General features: G+C 38.5%; 1 protein-coding gene across 3 annotated transcripts in view; it reads left to right on the forward strand.

Moving 5' to 3' along the window:
* Nucleotides 1-20,381, forward strand: part of RELN (reelin) — a 533,601-nt gene that overhangs the window by 303,101 nt on the left and 210,119 nt on the right. For all 3 annotated transcript variants that reach the window (XM_043588658.1, XM_043588659.1, XM_043588660.1), the window contains exon 11: nucleotides 17,659-17,804. In XM_043588658.1, the coding sequence (XP_043444593.1) occupies nucleotides 17,659-17,804 (146 nt within the window). The remainder of the gene's footprint in view (nucleotides 1-17,658; nucleotides 17,805-20,381) is intronic.

A 20,381-nucleotide genomic window follows, 5' to 3' on the forward strand; every position in this document is an offset into this window, starting at 1 on the left:
GGAGGTAGTTAGATATGTCAACATACACATATAAAACAACATCATTACCATGATTTGCTGGGAAAGTTAGAGTGCCCTGGAAGTACAATATACAATACCAAACCCAGACTCAAGCAATTAGGAAAGCATTCCAGATAGGGAATCTAAGCAGAGGCCGAAAGGTAATTTGGATTTGGCCAGGTAAGAGGAATAGTGTTTCTGAAATCAGAAATCTCATACATAAAAACTGGACAGTGAGAGCACAAACAAAAGTCTTAGACAATGTTCAAAATAGTTGTCTAACATTTTGAGTTGAGACTTGGATTAGTTGAGTCTGGAGACGTGGCCAGTGACAAAACGACAAAACCTTGAAGGTCTTACAAGCTGCTATAGAGTTTGAACTTTATCTTGGATGTGTTAGGGAGTCACTGAATTGCTTTTTTTTTAATATATACCTTTTGATTTGATTTTTTAAAATATACTTTTGAGGATGGAGAATGGAATGGATGGGAGAATGTACATGTAGGGAGACCATGTAGGAAGCTTGTAACAGAAGTCCAGTGGGAGACCATGTTGGCCAGACTTAGGGGAGAATGTGGATGGATTTCAGAGATTTTTAGGAGAGAGAATGGAGAAGATTGGGGACCAATTGAGATGATGAGGGAATAGCAGGTGTCAAGGACAAGATTTGGGCAGCTGGGCAGATGGCGGTGCCATTCATGGAAACAAGAAACAGAGAAGGAGAAGCAGGTTCACAGAAGTTGAATTGACTATGGAATGTTGATCTTCTTTTTTAATTGAGATATATTTGATATATAATATGGCAGTTTCAGGTGTGCAATATAATGAGTTAATATTTGCATATTTTGCAAAGTGATCATCATAATAAGGTTTGTTAACATCCATCAGCTCACAGTTACAAAATTTCCTTCTTGTAATGAGAACTTTTAAGATCTATTCTCTTAGCAACTTTCAACTATGCAACACGGTATTATTAACTATAGTCAGTCTGCTGTACATTGTGGACATGTTGATCTTGATAACCCTGAGGACAGGCAAGAAGAAATATTAGTTGGGAGTTTAGTTAAAGCTATCAGGAACTCAGAGGAAGTTTGGCAATTATCAGCCTTTTGAATAGAAATTGAAGTCATCGGCTTGCCTGCCCAGGGTATGTGGAACAAAAACTTTGCCTAAGTGATTATCAAGAATGCCATTAGACCCCTGACTGGACCCTCTCAAGTTTCCAATATATTAAAATAAGATGCAAATAAAGCTTAGAGAATTTTTTTAAATGTGACTCACTGGCACAAAAAAATCTTGTGCTGTGGGAGGAGGTGAGATCACAGGAGTAAAACCAAGTAGAATATAAACATCTAAGACGCACACCTCCTTTTTCAAATTCTAGAAAAAAGATTCAAAACTATTTAGAAATCCTTCAACACAGGAAGTCCCCTGACACAATAACTTCTTGCTTAACAGATCAAACGCTAGGCATTTTACTTTCAGTTGGTGAAGCCACACAATTGACTGACATTAGGAACAGACATCCTCCTTGCTCAATGTGGGAAAACACCCAGTAAACTGTATGGAAATTCCTTCTGACAAAGACTCTAAAACTTTGGTCCCTTTACAAAGAGTCCATGGATTCCTTTCATGTGGATGTAGAAAAGAACCTTTGTAAAGATATCCCATGTCATATCCCACTACCACTTGATTAAGAAGGATTTCTGTTGACGTTGTTCAATATTGGCAAGAAGACACGAAAACCCAGGAAACACATGGAGACCTAAGGTCCTTGGATTCACATCCTTTTCCCATGATGATCATTTATCACTTCGACTCAGTAGCCTTTACTGTAGAAATGCAATTTTTATGCCTTGTTTTATAAGCTGTTATACTAATCTAATTAGCCATTCAGTTTCTTAATCGTTTGTATTGTATCCCACCCATGATAAAAATGCATGAAATGTGGTTTTGCTTCAGCAGTGATGTTCAATTATATTACAAGTTTGTGTGGGTTATAGTTTTGCTTTGTGGTCCATCATCCTACTCCCAAACTTACCATTCACACATTTGAGACTTGACCAGTGACCTACGAAAAAAACCACTGTAGTAATGATATGTATCATGCTCTTTGACTTGGCTATCAGGTAGAAATTTTTCTCTGATGTTTCTTTCTGAAAACTCTTTTTAAAACTAAGAATTGTCATTTTAAATAATCTGCATATCTATGCTTTTGCTTCCTGGCTCAAACATCTGAGCATGAAAAAAAATGCTTTTGCTGGGTGATGTGAAGTTCTAGACATAAAAACTTTATATAAACTGTATGAAATTTCTTCATTAAATACGGCTCCTTGGGGCGCCTGGATGGCTCAGTCAGTTAACCATCTGACTTCAGCTTAGGTCATGATCTCATGGTTTGTGGGTTCAAGCCCCGTGTCAGGCTCAGTGCTGACAGGTCAGAGCCTGGAGCCTGCTTTGGATTCTGTCTCTCTCTCTCTCTTTCTCTCTCTCTGCCTCTCCACTGCTTGCACTCTCTCTCTCTCTTTCTCAAAAATAAATAGACATTTAAAAAAATTTAAATATTGCTCCTTTACTTAGTGGCCTCTGAAATGAAAACTGAATACAACCACTTAAAAAAGCATAAGCATATCTCCATGTTCCTGTTGAACCAGGGCATGTTGTAAACATTGCTTTACTTTGGACTTTAAGTTTTGAGGATTATGTTTGTTTGCTTGCTCTATTTACATATTATCTCTTCTGTGTTCAGTAAAAGTTTCCAAGATGTTTACATCTTAACTAAATTAAAGAGTGAGCCTAACAGCAATTGAGAAAGTATGCTTAATTACAAAATAGATTTAGTTAAGGAAAAAATGTCCATGTGTATATATATATCCTCTCATATAATTTTATCTTTATAAACCTGTAGAGCAGGTGCTATATTAGCTCCATTTTACAGACGTGGAAAGTGGACATAGAGGTGTTGAGTAATGTGTCCAAAATATCCTTCTCACCCATGGGAGAGCCAGGATTCAAATATAGGAATCTTACTTAATCTTGATTTCAGTCACCACATAGCTTTGCTCTTACGGGTCATAAATATAAAGTGGCGTGATTCTGTTTGTACCAGGTTTCTTCTCCACATCCATTAGTTAAATTATCTGCCCATTTTCTTCTCTATCACTCTCTGACTATAGGTTAAAAGATTCTTATCCTATTTCTTGATCTTGCTCCAGCTTTATTCCATTTGTAGTGCATGTTCCTTTCTCCAGATGACTGATTTTTATACATTAGAATTTGGTAAATTCAGCCCAAGCACTGGTCTCTTTCTTCTCTTCCACACTGTAACAGTTGATTTCATGTTCATAGTCCTGGCTACTAGTCCATCACAGGTATTGACTGCTGACCTAGAGTGAACTTAGGGGATGGGAGTATTAAAATGTCTTCCTTATGGAAGCAAGAGGCATTTGCAGTAATCTGTATGGGAGGTGACATAGCATAAGAATGGTGGCATGCTCACAAAAGAAAAATCGACAGTCTCACGGCAGCGGCCTGCCTGTGACAAAGGTGTTAAGAGACAAGGGTCATACAAATGGATGCCACTGACAAAAATTCCTGCATCATTCTTTCATAGAAATGCCATGACGATGCTCCCCCCATCCTCAATACCTTTGATGGCCTCGTGTTTGGACCTAGAGGATCCTCCCTAGTGTGTTAATTCAAGGCCCTTTCCGATCTAGGTCCGGCCTAACTTCTCATCCTTGTCTCCTGCTCCTCTGTGCTCCAGCCTCATACAGTACAGCATTTCATGCTCCCACACTTCAAACCTGCTTTTCCACTGTTATTTTTTCTCTGCCTAGTAATTCCCAGCATCCTTAAGACCCAGTTCCAGTGTCATTGTCTGTGTGAACTTTTGCATAGTTAATGTCTCCCTCTTCTCTGTGTTTGTGTAACTATTAGATTGAACAAGCAGGAGGTGGGGTTGGAGGCTGGCTTTGGAAAACAAGTACCTCTGTGTCCCCCAGTGACCATTCAGATTCAGTCTGACAGCTTCTTTATCTCTGCCCTCTTTGTGGGTTCCAAGACTGCTGATAGACCAAATAAGTCATCCAATCACTTTAGTCTCCAAAGCAGTCTCAGTTCAATCACAGATATGATCAGTTTACTATTGTAATCCAAGCTCCAAGCTTCATCTGTAGCTTTTCCCCTCCTCCAGCTTAGGTCTGCTGCAAGGGGGATGGAGGAGGTGATCAGATCCTTCTCCTTCCTCACCACCCTCATGAGTTTTGGCCTCTGAACCCTCCAGGGCTGGGTCTGCAGGAAGGAGAAGAGACAAGAGGCAGATATTGTTAGAAGCTGGAATCAACTGCTTTCTTGGCCTAGCAAGAAATCAAAGATGGCTCTCTCATCAGTCTACCTTTGGGCTCTTTGGAAATCTCCCCACTCCTCACTAATGCTGGGGAATCTCTCACCTGCCTTTCTTCAATCCATGTCTCATGTCTGCATGCATTTTCAGCCACTGGGCCTCTGGCTAATGACTACAACCTCTTTCTACTGTCACCTCTCCAGGGAGCCATTTGGGGGAGGATCTTAGAAAAACTAAGATCTTGTGTCCATGGGCCCAAGCCTACTCTATAGTAAATACTCGCCTTGGATCAGTGATTGGGAGGAGAGTTATTATTTCTAAGCACAGCCCTCTTCCCCAGCCATCTTCCAGGCAGCTCCAGGCACTAGTCCAAGCCCATACAGTATACTGTCCAAGTGCTTTCCTCAAGGTCCAATGCCCCACGTTTGAGGAGAGAAGAAGGTACCCTCCTCCCCTGATACAGTCATGGATGGGACCCGCAGTTTACCTCCAACCCTCTCTAAAGAAATCCTCTCTCTGCTGTCCGGCTTCCTACTCACGTCAACTTCGAGCTTGTATACCTGCAATGTGAGTGAGTGACTAAGCCCTTTTACCACCTCTTTCACTAGCCACTAGGGTGGCTCAGTCGGTTGAGCATCTGACGTCAGCTCAGGTCATGATCTCACGGTCTGTGAGTTCGAGCCCCGTGTCGGGCTCTGTGCTGACAGCTCAGGGTCTGGAGCCTGCTTTGGATTCTGTGTCTCCCTCTCCCTATGCCCCTCCCCTGCTCATGCTCTGTCTCTGTCAAAAATAAATAAACATTAAAAAAAAAGAATGTGAAGTAGTTGCCACCTATTTTCTTGGGTCCTCAAGATGCAAAACTAGTTCCATTTCAATATCCTGTTACATGGGACATATACCTCTATGAAAGAATTGATAACATTGCTTTCCAGTTATTTATGTTTCTGTCTCCTTGGTTAGAAAGTTAGCTTCTTAAGATCAGGGACTATTTCAATGATTTTTGAATCTCCAGTGTTTGGCACGTGATGGATTGTGTTGTTAGATGTTAACTGAATGAATAAAAAGCTGGAAAAATACCAAGATCTAGTTACGAATATGAATTCGTATTCGATTCTAGTTATATATGAATTCTAGTTACGAAATGAATTTCGTATTCAATAATGACTTGAAGGCAGCTGAAGATATTGTGAATGGAACTGGAGACAGTACAACTGTTAAGAAAGTGGGCTTAACTATATGGGTTGAAGTCTTGGCTTTACCATTTATTAGCCATGTGTTTGGGGGCAACTTATTTAACCTCTCAGTTCCTCAGTGTCCTCATCTGAAACAGGGATAATAATAGTATTCACCCCCAAGCTGTGATGATTAAATAAGAAAATACATATAAAACTCTTAGAACAGTCGTTGGCACATAGAAAGTGTTTAAAAAATATGTGTCTTCTTTATTGAAACTTTGAGAATAAGCTCCACAGGATGTGAATATAGAGGAAAATATGTAGAAGGCAAAGGATTGAGCCAATGGCTCTGATAATGAGGATGGAGGAAAAATAGGATAGAAAAATATAGACCTCACAAATTATGTCATCCTTATGTGTCACTGAAGTACTATCAGAATAAATGCATTAAAATGATTAGGTTGAACACAAGTGTTGCCCATATATGTAAGCTTTGGCAGGCAAAATAAATGGTTTCCAGTGGAATTAAATTTCAGTACCATTGATGTGATTGGAATTATTAATAGTTTTTTTAAGTTTATTTATTTATTTTGAAAGAGAGCATGAGTGTATGAGAGGGGGACGGGGAGAGAGAGAATCCCAAGCAGGCTCCACACTGTCAGCACAGAGCCCAATGCAGGGCTCAAACTCATGAACTGTGAGATTGTGACCTGAGCTGAAATCAAAAGTCGGATGTTTAACTGACTGAGCCACCCAGGCTCTTCAATAGTAGGTTTGATTTTTTAAACGCTACAGTTCATAAAACAAGGGAATAAAAGTAGTCAGTATGTAAACTGTCTAGCTGATGATTTTGAAAATAATGTTTGGGAGTGTCAGGTCAAATAGGAAAGATGAGAATGATTCACATTCTCAGTGCGTATTTGTCTTCTTTAGATTTTTTTTTTTAGTTTCTTTGGGAATATTTAATTCATTTCATCTGAGCCTGTTCTTATTTATCTCAAGTAGGGCAGAATGATATAAGACCAAATAGAGTAATTAACTTAAGGAGTTTATGTGATCTGGAGAATTGCAATTATAGGTCACCGGTTTAAATCTGTCCTGGGTTGGTAGAAGGCCATTACCATCTGTTGGCTCTTTAGTAATTAATATGAATAGATGTGTAACCGTATTGGCTTTTAATATAAAATCTGGCCTAATATTTGTTGTGCTTTTTGATTCGGCATTGGTAAGCTGCAAGAGGTTATGGAATTAATATGTTCTCCCTATACAGCTTTCTCTATTTTTCCTCCATTCTCTTTCCAAGTTCATGGCCTTGCCTGACTCATCTTCCAATGTTTTTCCAGAAGTCTTGCCCATGTGGAAGAAAAAGCACACCACATTCTTATGCTTCTAATTACCATCATGATGTTTTATTTCCCGCAAATCCCTAAGCAGCCCTTTGTTCATGACCAAGTAGGTGGGGCTCTAAGTGCCAATAAATACAGTGCTGCAAGTTAAAAAGCTCCCCAGAGCACCACCCTCATTAGCAATCTCCCAGAGTAAGCAGATCATGGACTCCTAAGGCAAGCTGACTGAACCCACTCAGTATTGAATCACCTGTCTTAATTATTGGTTAAGATGATTTTGCCTTCATTTAGAGAATATTGCATCCCTTTTCAGCTTTTACAGATGATTTCTAGAATAATCAAGAATTGTCAGTTGTTCCTATTCAAAAGATACAGAGGACACTCTACCAGTTCATCTGCAGTTGCTGGAAAAACTATCACTACCATGGCCACCATCATATGGTATTGCCTCTCTCTGGCAGGTGGCTTTGGGTGTTTGTGCCACATTCCTCATGCCTGAAGCATGGGAACGATCAATCTTAGGGCAGCTTCTGGTGCTCCAGCCCTACAACAGTGGTCTTGGTTTTGCCATCAAGGTCTAAGGGAAATGAACCGATTTTTTAGCCCTTTCCATTTAAGACCTATAGTATCAAGGATCAGCATTTCACCTTGGGTAGGACTCTCATATCCAGGAATGATACTTACACTAGCATGGATACTAGATCGTAATACATAATAATAGTAACCCTATGATGGTAAAACGTAGTAGCAACAATAATAGGAGTGGTAGTGATGATGGCATTAGGTAGTAATGATGGAGTAAGGAGTGGCATTTCATGAATGCTTCTTAGGTGCCAGAACTATGAGGAAGGCCTTATCATCCAAGTTTTAAATCTATAGTAGAGGGGCACCTGGGTGGCTCAGTCAGTTGAGTGTCCGACTTCGGCTCAGGTCATGATCTCACAGTTCGTGGGTTTGAGCCCCGCATCAGGCTCTGTGCTGACCGCTTGCTCAGAGCCTGGAGCCTGCTTCAGATTCTGTGTCTCCTACCCTCTCTGCTCCTCCCCCGTTCATGCTTTGTCTCACTCTGTTTCTCGAAAATAAATAAATGTAAAAAAAATTTTTTTAATAAATCTATAGTAGATAAACACAGGGTGTCTGTAAATGGAGGGCTAGCACTCCCATTTTCCTTAGTCACTCTTGAAACATCTGGACAAATCCACCAAAGTCATCTCTTTCCAGCTCCTCAAACATACATCCTGCAATTTGAGAACATCCTTAATTTCACGTTCAAAGAGAAACACTAAATGTAAGTTTTTGATGGACCAGCCTGGAGCTGCTGCAGCCTCCTTTCCGAAACTCACTGTCAAAGAGAAGGGCCCAGACATCAAGGAAGTGCTCAGAGGAGAACCCAGGGACAAAGGATGAGGAAAGAGCTGTGAGCAAGTTTTTTGGTTTTGTTTTTTTTTTCCTTCTGTTTTCTCGTGTTTTAATAGTACCCCATGAAAGCAAAGTCTCCAAATGAATCTCTATACCATGGAGGTGGATAGTAGTCAAGCAGGAGCTTCATTTTGTTTGTTTATCCTTATCTTTGATGGCAGCCAAAATTTGTATTTTGAAGGCATGAATCATTTGTGACTCTTTGGTATCTGTGTACGTGCGTGTGTCAGAGTGTGTGTGGGGGGGTGGGTGGGTGTGTGTTTTGCTCACTCACCATTAATAAATGTTTATATCTGCTCAGCTGGCCTGGTTACTCTCATCTTGCAAAGGCATAAATCACTGGCTTCTGTCAACTCTGGAATTGACCCACAGATTAAATGCAGATCGCTGTCAGATAGGTGCTATTCCCCATATTTTTTATTTTTAAAAAATCTTCCCATTCTGATTGCTGTGCCTGAACCTGCTAATCTTTCTCTATTTATTACCCTAGTTCATTGTGTGGATAGCAAAGAATTCCGGATTACTCCTTCTCCACATTTATGTCAACTTGTGGTGAGAAGTAAATCAATGTTAAATGTCATAGACTCTGTTCTGAAGGTTTGTCCTCTAGAATAGGCTGTGATTTGATCCCATGTATTTAAAAGAAATTTTCTTAAAAAGTAATCTTTTTACTTTTTTGAATTTATGCCAGGGATTTAGAGTTATTAAGTATACAGAATTTAGAAAAGCCATACGTTAATATTTTCTCTATTACAACTTACATTTAGACAGATTGCCTCCTCTTTACTATATCTACTGTTGATAAATATGCAATAATAATGACAATTTTCCTGTTTAACAAACACCAAAGGCCCTAATGAAGACAAGAGCCATTAGGTAAATCAACAACCCATTAAGGAGAAGCATCAAGTCAGAACAGGAGAGTCTATTAATTTTCTTATAGCTCGTGTACGTTAAGCATTTGCCAAATTCATTGTCCCAGTGGACGCTAGGCAAATCTCCAGTCCTGAATAAGAATTGGAGCTTTCATTCTGAGATTCTGCTGTCACCTAACACTTTTGCCACAAATTGTTGTATTGTTAATGGAGAATAAAGGTCATTATGTCCAAATTATGAAAAAATGTAAATTAATTTGTCTGAAAATTTAAAGTCTTAATGCAATTTGAGGCTAATGAAAACAAATCTAAGACAAATGGCAGAAGGAATGATCACACTTAAAGCAGAATTCACTTTTAAAATCTGCATTTTGGGGGATATGTTCCCCTGGCAGATCGATACCTGCCTACTATAATGCCCAAGTTGTCTTCCAGAAATTAAGCACTCCAGAAAAAGTTTTCAAAAATGTATTCAATGATTTAGTTTTTTAGAGTACAAGGACAAACAGGAGGAAATCAGATAAGCTTTCCAGAAATGTGCTTTGCAAGTCGCTGTGCTGGAAACTATCTGGTGTGTAACTTGAAGGATTTGAGTCCCGGCTCTCTAATGAGGATAAACCTGAGCTCAGTAAGACTTGTGGCTAGTCCATGTTCCCATGTCTTTTTCCATTAAGAATCGGAATGTTAACTATGACTTTCTGGCTAGATTCCAGCTTGGTTAATTGCATGCTGTCTACCTAAATTCCCTTTGCCTGGGATGTTCTTCACTTTGGATTGCATTGCTCTTATTGTCATGTTTCCCCCAAGAGGTGGATGCATGACATTGTAGAATGAGCCAGAATATAATTTGTCAAGCTAATAAGAGTACTTTGGGGATGAAGGGTTAAACATAAGTAGTGTGCTTTTCACAATTTCCCTCCAATGCTGCCTATTTGTACAGTAATTAATGTGGAATAGCATTAGTGAAACATGGAATTGAGCCAAATCACCATGACAAGGGTGGCAATAACACGGACTCCAGTAATTTTGATAAATTCTACCGAAAATAACTATTCAAACAAATCTCAAGAGCCTCCCTGACTGATGCACCCTTTATTTTGTTTGTTTGTTTTGGTCTGAAGCTGACATATTTAATCACTAATTAATTAAAGTAAGGTTTGTTAAGTGAATGAATGAAAATGGGGGCAATTTGCTGATTTCCTGAGATTCACTAGTCTTTAGTAGGCATGCTACCTACAGTATCTCATCTAATCCTCACAATTACACCCATTTCACAGATGAAAAAACAGCCAGAGAGGCCAAATGGATTCCCCAAGATCAAACCATTTTAGTTTTCGCAGCCAAGTATGTTTTACTATAAAGCCAGCCCTTTTCATTCCTTAGTCTCTTGCAGCCTCCCACGTTGTGCCTGGCATCCTCGGCCTTAATTTGAGAAGGCAAGTCTGAAAACCTCAGACCCTGTGAAACTCAAGTTGATCCCCACAGACAAGGTTAACAACTGCCCTATGGAATTTTACATTGTTATTCTTACTCTCATTACTCCAATTCAAATCTGTCACTATTGCCATTTTAGAGTTGTCATAACTATTGCCAAGTAATTATACACTTGTCACAAAATATACCATAAATCGAATCTTTATGAATCTTGGTACGAAGTGGTTCAAATGTGAATGCTGAACGAATCCAGAAAATAATGAGAAAAAAAAAAGCTCCCTAAAATTCACTCACCATGGTTGAATCTATTGTGTTGACTAGAGAAAATGCACTTCGGCCCTCCTGCACCTGGACTGTGTTCATGGCCAAGTTTTTGGTTTTTAAACTGGCATTAAATTACCTAGAAATTGAATGTGTGGAAAATGACAGAAATTCATTTTGCCTCATGAGAGAAATCATTCTTTTCCTATTTTGATTTTTTAAATACAGCATGAAAGTCTGTACCTTTAAAGACAATTGAACCAGGATGTAGAAAATATGTATTTCTATGTGATAATAGCTATAGCACAGTGAAAGGCTTAGGAAACACAATGATGTGCAGGCTGTAAGTCAGTCACTTTCTAATCACTCAGTCACACATCTCACTTTAATCCAGAAACTCCTATACCAATATATTTTATTTCCAGCCAGACTTTGGCTAATTTATGACTCTGCCAACAATGCCATTTTAATTAATTTTATTCATCTTTTTTCTCTTTCCTCTGCTCCTCACATCTCATCTATTTGCATTGCCTAGATTTTAATTAAAAAACCTCTCCTCTCTAAGGAGCAATCTGAAGTGGCAAAAATAATCACTTAAAATATTACAGTCATTAAAAAATTGGCTGTGGTGGAAGCCATGCATTTTCAATTTTCCTACAAATGATGTTTTAGCTTCCTTTTAAAGTGCACTTTGTATCTGAATTGTCTGCCACCAGCCAGCTTGGCTATCAAAAATGGTCTTCCAGCTGGGTGGGCTGAGTGACAACTCCTTAATGGAGGAAATGGATGGCTCTCTGCTCATGTGGAGGGGAAGCCATACCAGGCAGATTTCATTCCATCTGCCACCAGCTCTCTGCAAGCTGGCATTGCCCAAATGCCCAATATACTCATTCCAACGAAAAGGGTATCATCAAAAAAATAAATTGTAACGCTACAGATGCCCGAAAGAGTCATGGGGGGCCATTAGACCCTAGGGAGGTAATATTAAGAGGTGCCTCAGTGTTCATCTTTGATGAAAACCTAATTAAACTATGGTGGGGGCGATTGCAAGTCGTTTTACAAGTACAGAGGTGAAGTCATTACCATTTTCAGCAGAGTATAGGCAGCAACCTTAGAAAAATGCTATCCTGAATTGTGGCCAAGGACTTGTTATATTGAGGAATTTGCACTGATGTTTCCTGTTGATGCTTTTCTGAATGGCAAATTCTTGTCACTTAGCTACACTGTGTTCTGCTTTTCAAGTAAAGGAAACCCATTTAACTGCAAAGTGGGAAAATAGTTTCGTTTGACAAATACAAACAAATAAGGACTATATTTAAGGGATTTTTAAAAATTGGGGCTCTCTAAGGGCACCTGGGTGGCTCAGTCGGTAAGTGTCCGACTTCGGCTCAGGTCATGATCTTGTGGTCCGTGAGTTCGAGCCCCGCTTCGGGCTCTGTGCAGACAGCTCAGAGCCTGGAGCCTGTTTCAGATTCTGTGTCTCCCTCTCTCTCTGCCCCTCCCCTGCTCATGCTCTGTCTCTCTCTCTCTGTCTCAGAAATAAATAAACGTTAAAAAATTTTAAAAAAAATTGGGGATCTCTAGTACTTAGAAGTATAAAGTATATGTCATTGATCAGTGCTAAAATAGTGACACAAAGTAAAAATAATTATAATTAATATCATAATTAATGTACCCTATGAGGGCTAGAAATAGAAATGTTTAGAGCCATCTTCAGAACTTATACTTTTATTTTGCCCCAAATACATGCTTAGTTACCTGATGTATAGTCACCATAAGTCAGTCAAAAGCTATGACTCAAGAAATAAAATTTTATGATCGTTTGCTCAAAAAAAACTGATAGATTTTTAGTATACTCAGAGTACTCCTGAATTCCAAAATATTCTTGTTTTTATCATTTCAAGAGCTCATGTATTTCACCAAGTTAGACATTCTACTTTCCTTTGAACTTGTTTAGATTTTTATTGTTATTGCATATAAATGACATGAGTTTGAATAGATGCTGAACAAGAACAGGTATTAAAATCACTGAAAGCAATTTCCTGAAATTCTTTTCATACTTTCAATGTGCATTTTGCTTGGATCTTAAACATAATATACTGATAATATACAATGTAAGTTCTTCCGTAAGAAAAGTGGCAACAAGTATCTTGCATTATTAAATTTTCCTGTCCTTGGAGAATTTTTGGTAATCTGCCAAAGTTTGGAGGACTTTTAAAGTTCTAATTGATGGTTCTATCTGCTCTTAAAGTGAATGAATGTTGCAGTATTTTTACCATATGATATTGTGGGTCATATTCTTTCACATTTTACTAAAGGTTTTAAGTTGATCTGAAGAATTTTAATGACTATTCTAATGAGAAACACAATTAAAAATAGATTTAAATATGTTGCCATTTCTCTATCACCTACTGCTAAGAGTATGGAATATAATATCTTATTTTTGGCAAAAATATATATTCAGAAATAAAATCGTGATTATTTTATACCAACAGAAGTTTTAAAAACACACTTCCACATGCAATATTACTTGTGCTTCTAACAACATCTGTAGGGGGTATTATTGATACTACTCTATAGCTTGAGAAACTGAGGCCTAGAGGGGTAACGGACTTATGCAAAACGCGTAGCTATTAAGTAGAGTAAATGTATTTGAACACACCTTCTGATTCCCTTCCTCAAACTCCTTGAGGATGGATAGTAACTGAGTTTTCATTCTTTGCCATCTTGATTGTGTTTGGTTTCTAGTATTTTGTTCTTTTCCAACTTTCATCTCCTCAATTCATGTAAGTGCTTAATTAATTGAGGTAGATTTTAGGGGAGGGTTCAAGCAACCCCATCACCAAGGAGGCCATGAATTCCTGTCCAGAAGCAGAGATGCCGTATCAAACAAGCAGAGGTCCAGGGATTCTATCCCAATCCAAATGCATTCAGGCATAAATTCTTAGTTTGGAGAATATCTGGGAAACCAGACCCATTCTAAGATTTTGAGCCCCTGTGACCAATCCTAAAATAGAAATCACATGAAACTCTAACTTGCCTTGTAACTGATTTAGGAATCCTCAGAATGAGAACCCTAAACTGTCCCTCTGCCTTTCACAGGATTCTTTTTTTTTTCTTGATGTTTATTTCATTTTGAGAGAGAGAGAGAGAGAGAGAGAGAGCGAGCACAAGCAGGGAGGGGCAGGGAGAGAGGGAGACACAGAATCCAAAACAGGCTCCGGGCTCCAAGCTATCAGCACAGAACTTGATGCGGGGATCGAACCCATGAACCGTGAGATCATGACCTGAGCCGAAGTCGGACAATTAACCAACTGAGCCACTCAGGCACACCTCCCCTCCTTTCACAGGATTCTTAAGTACAGTGTCAGTATACAGTCAAATTCTCAGTAGGCCCATCCCTGCCCATTCCTGCTCAGATGGCTCAGGAATGCACCAGTTTCACACAAACTATCCTCTATAGGCCAAATTACCTTGCTGGTTGACATTACCCTGACTCCAAACTTTGAACACATTGGGTTCTGCTCACAATGGCAGAGGCAAAAATTGTGTCTTGCTGTCCTCAGCATAGTGGGGAGTCGAGGAGCCATCCGTTGCCCTGTGTGTGTGTGTGTGTGTGTGTGTGTGTGTGTGTGTGTGTTCTGTGCATCTCCAGGCCCTGCTGCCCAGAAAATGACAGCCCCATCATGCTAAGAACTAGGGGAGGTTGAGCCACCTCCTGCTGGGTTGTGGCTGTTTACTTTGCATGTGTCACAACCCTTTTTTTTGGTAACATGTTGCAGCACTAAGACTATGAAGAAGAGAATATTCAAAGATCAGTACTTCTCTACACCCAAAGGATTTGGGGCCTATTTAGGAAGGGAGAAAAGAGCTAACTGTGAATCTTCTCTTAAACCTGACAGACAGGATTAGGAGATTTGCAGTGCAAAGGCTAACACTATTAGAAACCACTGCCCTGTTTGTTTGGATTTAGATTTGGCATTATTATTCTTTTACTACAAGTTGTTAAAAAACAGCTCCTTCCCTATTGAAATAATAAAACTATGCTAGAAACCATACCATTATATCCTTCACGGAAACTTGCCAAAGACAGATTCTACTAGTTATTATATCCTATCATAGTAGCATGAAAATTGATTAACGTTCAATTAAGGTATTACTATTTTTTTTTAATTGCTTTATTTATTCTTGATGTGATAAATATTACATGTGTTTCATATGCTGGCACTACTGTAATTACAGTGTCAAAAATGTATATTTGGTAGATAATTTTCAATAATTATATAATTACAAATGGTCTATTCAACTACCAAACATATTTCATAACAGCAAAATAACTAACAAAGAGATCCTTTAAAATTATTTCTATTTTTCTAAAACAACTGATTTTAATTTGTTGAAGTAAGTTTAACAATATGCAGTTAAACAATATCTAGTTTTCTCACGACTCTTTTAACCTAAACTTTCCAACTCAGCTAAATTAAAATATATATCAAATACCTTAATAATATAAATTTTTGAAGAGTAGCAAAACAATTATTTGTAACACGGAGTCTTAAAATATTAACAAACGATTCTGAAGCAAATGGAACCAAAATTTAAATAATTAAATAGATATTTAGCCAGTAATGACAAAGGTTTCATGTTAAGTGATCACTCTTTTTATTGTGTAAATTGTAACGAAATTACTCTGTGTTCATACACATAGATGTTTCATGTATGGCTTTTCCTTAGACAATGACTAAATGTGTCCTTTGCACTGATACCAGAGTCCTTATATTAATTCCAGATAAACATACATGACAGTTGTTCAGGATTCCAGAATGTGAAGATAATTGTGAAAAACATTATTTAGAGTTCAGTGGATTTATTAGGAAAGTGATCTTTTTCTAGTTAGCATTTGGGGTCTTCACAGGATAAGAGTAGTAGATTCTTGGGTTTTGCCTTTGACAGTTTCTGTTTACTGTTAAATAAGCTGAACCCTAGTTTTGATTGGTTTGTGTGGGTTAAGGATCACTTATAATGAGCTCAGTTTAGCATCCATGAATAATGTGTATTCACTGTGGTGGAAGAAGATTCTCAGGCAGGTGATGCATGCTATACATTACAGTATGATCTAAGATGATGACAAGCTCTGTGAGTGAGCCTTATGTGTTAGCGCTGTGCAATGACTCCCCCAAGATCAGATGCTCTGAATCTCTTGAACTTCTGGAAGCTTCTGGAAGCTTTATTTACTCTTTCAGTACAGTACTCTGATTCTTCCCTCAATTGATCTTATCAGCCATAGCCAGTTTAATTACCATAAAACATTTCTTTGCACACATTACCCCCTATTTTAGGACACCACTGCCAACAGAATATGATAGAGATCTCTTAGACCACTACTTGAGATTTTACGCTCAGTCTCCAGTCTAATTCTCCAAATCTTGCCTACTTATCACCTTTGTTGTTCATTCATATGTGTCATTCAACTTGGATCTTTTTCTGTCCTTTAAAGCAAGTTGAGGACCTGTTCATCCATGAAGCCTATGCATTTACACCAGCCCTGGACAGTGATTCCTACCTTGTCTCATTCATTAGCATTTACCGTCTGCTTTCTAGCATTGAGAAATATCTCTGGTATCTCTCAATGAGACTGGGATTTTTTGAGAATCAAGACTATGTATTATTATACTTCATTATAAACTCCTTTCTCCAATGCCTTCCTTAATACCTTCTACATAGTGAGTTCTCCATAAAAGATTAATTGATTACTTGAAAAGACATAGCCCATATAATTCATTCATTCATTTGTTGAATTATTCAACAAATATTTTTTAATTCTGACTATAAGCCAAGCATTGTATTTACAGCAAGAAACAAAATGGACATGATCCCTGCTCTGTAGAACTTAGAGTCGCTGGACCCAATATTTTCTGTCCAATTACTTTCCTTTGTTTCTATTTCATTTTCAGAATATATAAAGCCTAAAAGAATGTTTGATCTTTCTTTTATTAGTATTTCTGTAATATGACTTACTACCAAAAACTAGTTAATAAAAACTTACATTTTTTAAAAACTAAACATTCAGTTTTCTCAGAGTTTGATCTTACCTTTGACTATTCACTTTAAGCTGAAAAACTATAAGGTAAAAAAGTATCACAAGAAATATTTTGTTTTTAAATTTTTTGTAAACCTTGTGCTCTTTGGGAGAATAACAAAGATTTTGATTTCCCAGCTCCTTATTGTAAGCATCACACACTACTTAGGTCTTGTCAGAAACTTTTACTCAAAAGGTAGCTGAGAATATACGATCATATCAGGGATTACTTTGACCTTTTCTGTATTCCCTGTTTTGATTAGCTGGCTTTTCTACTCACATTCCATTTACAGACAAATTGTGAAAGGTGTGAATGGCAAGCCAGAAATATATAGAATATTGAAAAGGTCAGTGTGATTTAGCCCATAAGCACGGTATTGAAAATATATGACAAGTCATTATCACACTTAATTCCCATGACAAGGACTGGGCGAAGATGGGAAATTATGCCAATTAAAATATTCTTGTTTCATACTGAAGGCTGGAGTGGCAAAGCTCAAATAGCCTCTTGACTCCTTTTTTGTGATAACTTAATAAGTTAGAAAGAAATTGTAATTGAATTAAATAAGACAAAAAAAGAGGTAACAAGCTCTTCTGATTTGAGAGTCCATCATAGAGGGAATAGTATAATGACTTCTCTAAAAACTCTAATTATACATGAGTAAGACAGATACAGCTACAAAACCAATTCAACAGCCACCCCATGTTCTCTTTTCATCTACAGCATAGCTGTCAGTCAGATGGGAATTCCATTTATTTCCATGGAAATGAAGGCAGTGAGTTCAATTTTGCCACCACCCGGGATGTAGATCTTTCTACAGAAGATATTCAAGAGCAGTGGTCAGAAGAATTTGAGAGCCAGCCTACAGGGTAAGTAATTGCTATCTCCCATGCTGTGCATAGCACTTATATTTATTCTGCTGGACATATTTTAAATGCATATTACTCAATAGCAAAAGCATAGTTAAATCAGTGCTGATTATTCTTATCATAGACAGGACAAATGGGTCACACTTGTCCTAAGCATTCTTTATTAAATAATCAACTATTTTTATGTGTATTGAAATTTTATAATTGCCAATACCTTTTAACTTCAGCTGAACGCTTCTATCCATTTTCATTTATTCAGCTTTTACTGGGACTAAGTCTTTTTCATTGTGTATAGGATACAAAATCTTTCCACTGCTGTTACATTGAGACTTTCAGTTGTCTTCCTCAAGCCGGAGATTTATAGATGCTGCTACCTGATTTTCTGTGGAATGTGGTTTTGGTCTATAAAAATGGTTTAGGGAGTAAAATTTATCTTTGAAAGATTTTTAAAAAAGGAATATAGGACTGACGTTGAAGAAGAAGAAAGCTAAAACAATGAGGGAGGTTTGGTGGTGGTATTTTCTGGCCATTCTGAGCTGTGTGCTGTCTTGTGTCCCTAAGATAGTTCCTATTAATTGAGGAGCATATTCCCGGAAGTTAAAGTTGAAAAAAGTTAGTAGGTTCAGAGAATCTAAATTTATAAGGTAGTGTGAGTAGGAAGGAAAATCTAGAAGTGTTTTTTTTTTTTCAGTAAACACATGTGATCAGGTCCTTATTGTTTAGTGTATATTTTCTAAGACTATGATGGAGATGAATGAAGTTAACATAAAGTATAATTCTATAATGAATATAAAATAGCAATAATTTAACTGTTAACTTTGAGAAACTTTTTCCAGAACACAACATTTGAGGTGGTCGTGTCTCTCTGATTTCAACAAATAAAATCAAAACCGGATGGAACCAAAAGGCAAGAAGTGCCCAAGAGTGCAAGAAGGCCATGGCTCTCTTGGGTTCCCTGACTCCCATGCATTGCCCAGGAGTGCATTCAGACCCAACAGGATAGAAATCTGGCCAGCAGCCTGAGCTGCCACTGCCTCTGTGACCTTTTGCTGCCACATCAGGGTCTTTCACTATTGAAAGCTAGATTTCTGCTGTGGTTCTTCACTGCCTCAGGGAAGTCCAGCCTGTGGGGCAGGTCAGGTATGCCTCTGAGGGAGGTTCACACTTTAAGGGAGCCAGTTCCTTCAGAGCCTAGCAGTGATGGTCAGGCCCTTCAGTCCATAAAGCTTCCTGGCACCGTTGAAGTTCCATGTCTAGTGAGACTTCGGTTTCTCCTTGAGGGACCCACACCTACTATTCTCCTATTTCATCTACATCTACATCTCATCTCCCCCAGGAGATCCTACACAGGGCTCATTCTAATCCCCTTACAAACGGGTGGGCTTTGATGGGGTCCAGAATTTTGACAATGCAAGCAAGGCTTCTTTATCTGTCTTTTGGAGATAAAGAATCATCACCAGCGTATCAGTTCTCTCTTTCTGATTCCTGATACAAAAGACCAATTCAAAACATTTTCCTGGTTATGGAGCTTGACTGCCTATAAGAGAATCCCGAATCTTGAAACACAAGACACTCATTGACCCTCACTCGTCCATCTCTCCAAGCTAATATCATCCATGCAGGAGTGATGAGTCATCCTCTTCATTGGATGTCCCCCACATCCCCTGGGGACTCCAGTGGTTCCCAGTGATACCCAGCCCCATATAAAATTTATTTTTATTTTTTTAAAGTTAATTTATATATTTTGAGAAAGAGAGAGAGCATAAGTGGAGGGAGGTGGAATGCAGAAAGAGAGGGAGAGAGAGAATCTCAAGAAAGCTCTGCGCTGTCAGCAGAACCCATTGTGGGGCTCAATTCCACGAACCATGAGATGGTGACCTGAGTCAAAATTGAGAGTTGGACGCTTAACCGACTGAGCCACCCAGGTGCTCCGATAAAATTTATGTCTTTATTATTTTTTTAGTGTTTATTTATTTTTGAGAGAGAGAAAGACAGAGCACCAGAGGGGAAGGGGCAGAGAGAGAGAAGGAGGCACAGAATCGGAAACAGGCTCCAGGCACCGAGCTGTGAGCACAGAGCCTGACAGGGGGCTCAAACTCATGAACTGTGAGGTCATGACCTGAGCAGAAGTCAGATGCTCAACTGACTGAGTTCCCCAGGTGCCCCTCAAAATGTTTTTAATTATGACCTTCATACCCATCTATCCCCTATCCCACCATCCTCTCTTTCTATTTTTTTCAGCTTGTTGCATCATCAAAATCATTTATAAGAGAACAAAAGAAAAGCTTTTTTGAATGGATTAATGGTCCATCCAGTAATCACCTAGTAATATAACTGAAGATTTAGTACAAGCAGAAAACCATGAATGAGGCTTAGAAAGGAATTGATTTTATATAAGAAGAAACCCAGTATATCTTAGAAAATTACTCTACAAGTCCAGAGACATAGCTAGCAAAAAATTACTCCAATTAACAGAGCAGACATTCTGTTTTCACAGAGTACTGGTGATATAAGAGAATTTGTGGTTAAACCAAATCATTCACCCCCCCCCCAAAACAAAAAGAACCAAAAGTATTT

This window comes from Prionailurus bengalensis, chromosome A2, assembly GCF_016509475.1.
Source record: "Prionailurus bengalensis isolate Pbe53 chromosome A2, Fcat_Pben_1.1_paternal_pri, whole genome shotgun sequence".
NCBI classification, from domain to species: Eukaryota; Metazoa; Chordata; class Mammalia; order Carnivora; family Felidae; genus Prionailurus; species Prionailurus bengalensis.